The sequence below is a fragment of the Sinocyclocheilus rhinocerous genome, unplaced genomic scaffold, assembly GCF_001515625.1.
Source record: "Sinocyclocheilus rhinocerous isolate Xijiao unplaced genomic scaffold, SAMN03320098_v1.1 scaffold655, whole genome shotgun sequence".
Classification (NCBI taxonomy): domain Eukaryota; kingdom Metazoa; phylum Chordata; class Actinopteri; order Cypriniformes; family Cyprinidae; genus Sinocyclocheilus; species Sinocyclocheilus rhinocerous.
Window position 1 is genome coordinate 29,949 of NW_015646377.1, and position 1,636 is coordinate 31,584.

Here is a 1,636-nt window from a genome sequence, read left to right on the forward strand (position 1 = left end):
GGAGCAGCTGCGCTGATCAAGCGCTTCAGGACGCGGAGACGGGGGAAGAGAGCCGGCGCGCTCGTGAAGCTCAGTAAGCGCGGATTCAGAACGCCGTTGCCCAGCATCCATCTGGCGAACCTCCGCTCTCTACCCAACAAAATGGACGAACTCCTTCTGCTCTCCCGGACAAATAAGGATTTTTCAAACTCTGCTGCTCTGTGTTTCACGGAAACCTGGCTGAAAGACGCCATTCCGGACAATTTTTATTTGTGTGTTGTTGTTGTCTCTGTGTACTGGAAGCTTGTGACACTATAACAAATTCCTTGTATGTGCAAACATACTTGGCAATAAAGCTCTTTCTGATTCTGATTCTGATTCTGAAATACACGTGTGATAACAGTAATTCCAGACACTCAGTGTTGAGTGTGGTGATGTTGTGGAGATCATCACGGGTTTGAGGGTCTCAGTTACTCACCTGTTAAAACTTTCAGATTCACTTCAGTGTAGGAATCTACTTTTGCATAAATATCAGTTCCACAGTAGTACGTCCCAGAATCCTGTTCACTCAGATCTCTGATGGTCACATTGAAAACTGCTGCTCTTGTGTTGTCATACAGAGAGAATCTTTCAGAATGAACCCATTTGTTTTTCTCTTCAGTCTTGATTTGGTCTGTGCACTCTGACCACTGTCCTCTACAAAAATACTTAGCATTTTCTGTATATCCTCTATCATATCTGCATGTGATGCTGACTCCTCCTCCTGAATATCCTGTCACACTGATGGAGCTCACCACACCTACAACAAACCAGCATTAAAACACTTTAATATATTTATGAGGCTACACATAAATGAGCTTTCTTCAACTTTTCAACATCAACATGAGCTGAAGTGAAAGAGTTCAGTTTCTCACCAGGAATCATCAGCAGAGTGAAAGTCCAGATGATCTTCATTCTTCTCTCTTATTCAGTGATCTTCTCTGTTGTTAGTAGATTCAGTTCTTCTGAAGCTCTCGATGTGTGAACAGATGAGTTTTAGTGTTTCTTGGTTACATGAACTGATGAATGTGACAGAGACGCCCACTTCCTCTGGTAGAGAGATGGTTAAAAAAAGAGGGAAGTAAACCTTGTTTTTTACAAATGCTTTATATTGAGATGCAGGACTCACATACATAAAACTCATTATAAAGTGTTATTTCAAAGAGATTTCGACAAAATGATTCTATTCCAAAGACTTAGTTTTACGTTTTTATCAGAGCTTTTATTTATATATGTTACGTCCCTATGTGACGCTGACTTGTCGTTTGAGTATTTATTTTTAGATTTTGTGTTCTTTTGCTTGAGTTTTTTCCCCTGTCGCGTTCTCTCTCTCCCATTTACTTACACTTTTGCAGGTGACGCGCGGATTGGTCGGCTCATTTGTCAATCATTCGGGATGAGCTGATTGGGTGTGATGACGGGAGGGGGTTGTTCTTCCATCGCGCTCGCTGATTGACGTCCAGCTGTGCTATATAAGGGAAACGTCTCAGGTTACTTATGTAACCATGGCTCCCTGAGTAGGGAACGAGACACTGAGTCCTCTAGGGGTCGCTATGGGGGAACGCCTCGTCGTGACTATAGTTTAAATAGGCGCCGGGAGCACACATCATTCACTTCT

General features: G+C 42.7%; 1 protein-coding gene across 1 annotated transcript in view; it reads right to left on the reverse strand.

Annotated features, from left to right (window-relative positions):
* LOC107707698 (CMRF35-like molecule 3) overlaps positions 1-994 on the reverse strand; it is a 13,848-nt gene extending 12,854 nt beyond the window's left edge. Inside the window, exons 1-2 of the mRNA XM_016511791.1 lie at positions 894-994; positions 458-778 (exon numbers count right to left, since the gene is read on the reverse strand). Of these exons, the coding sequence (XP_016367277.1) occupies positions 458-778; positions 894-933 (361 nt within the window). The 5' untranslated portion in view covers positions 934-994. The remainder of the gene's footprint in view (positions 1-457; positions 779-893) is intronic.
* Positions 995-1,636: the final 642 nt, after the last annotated feature.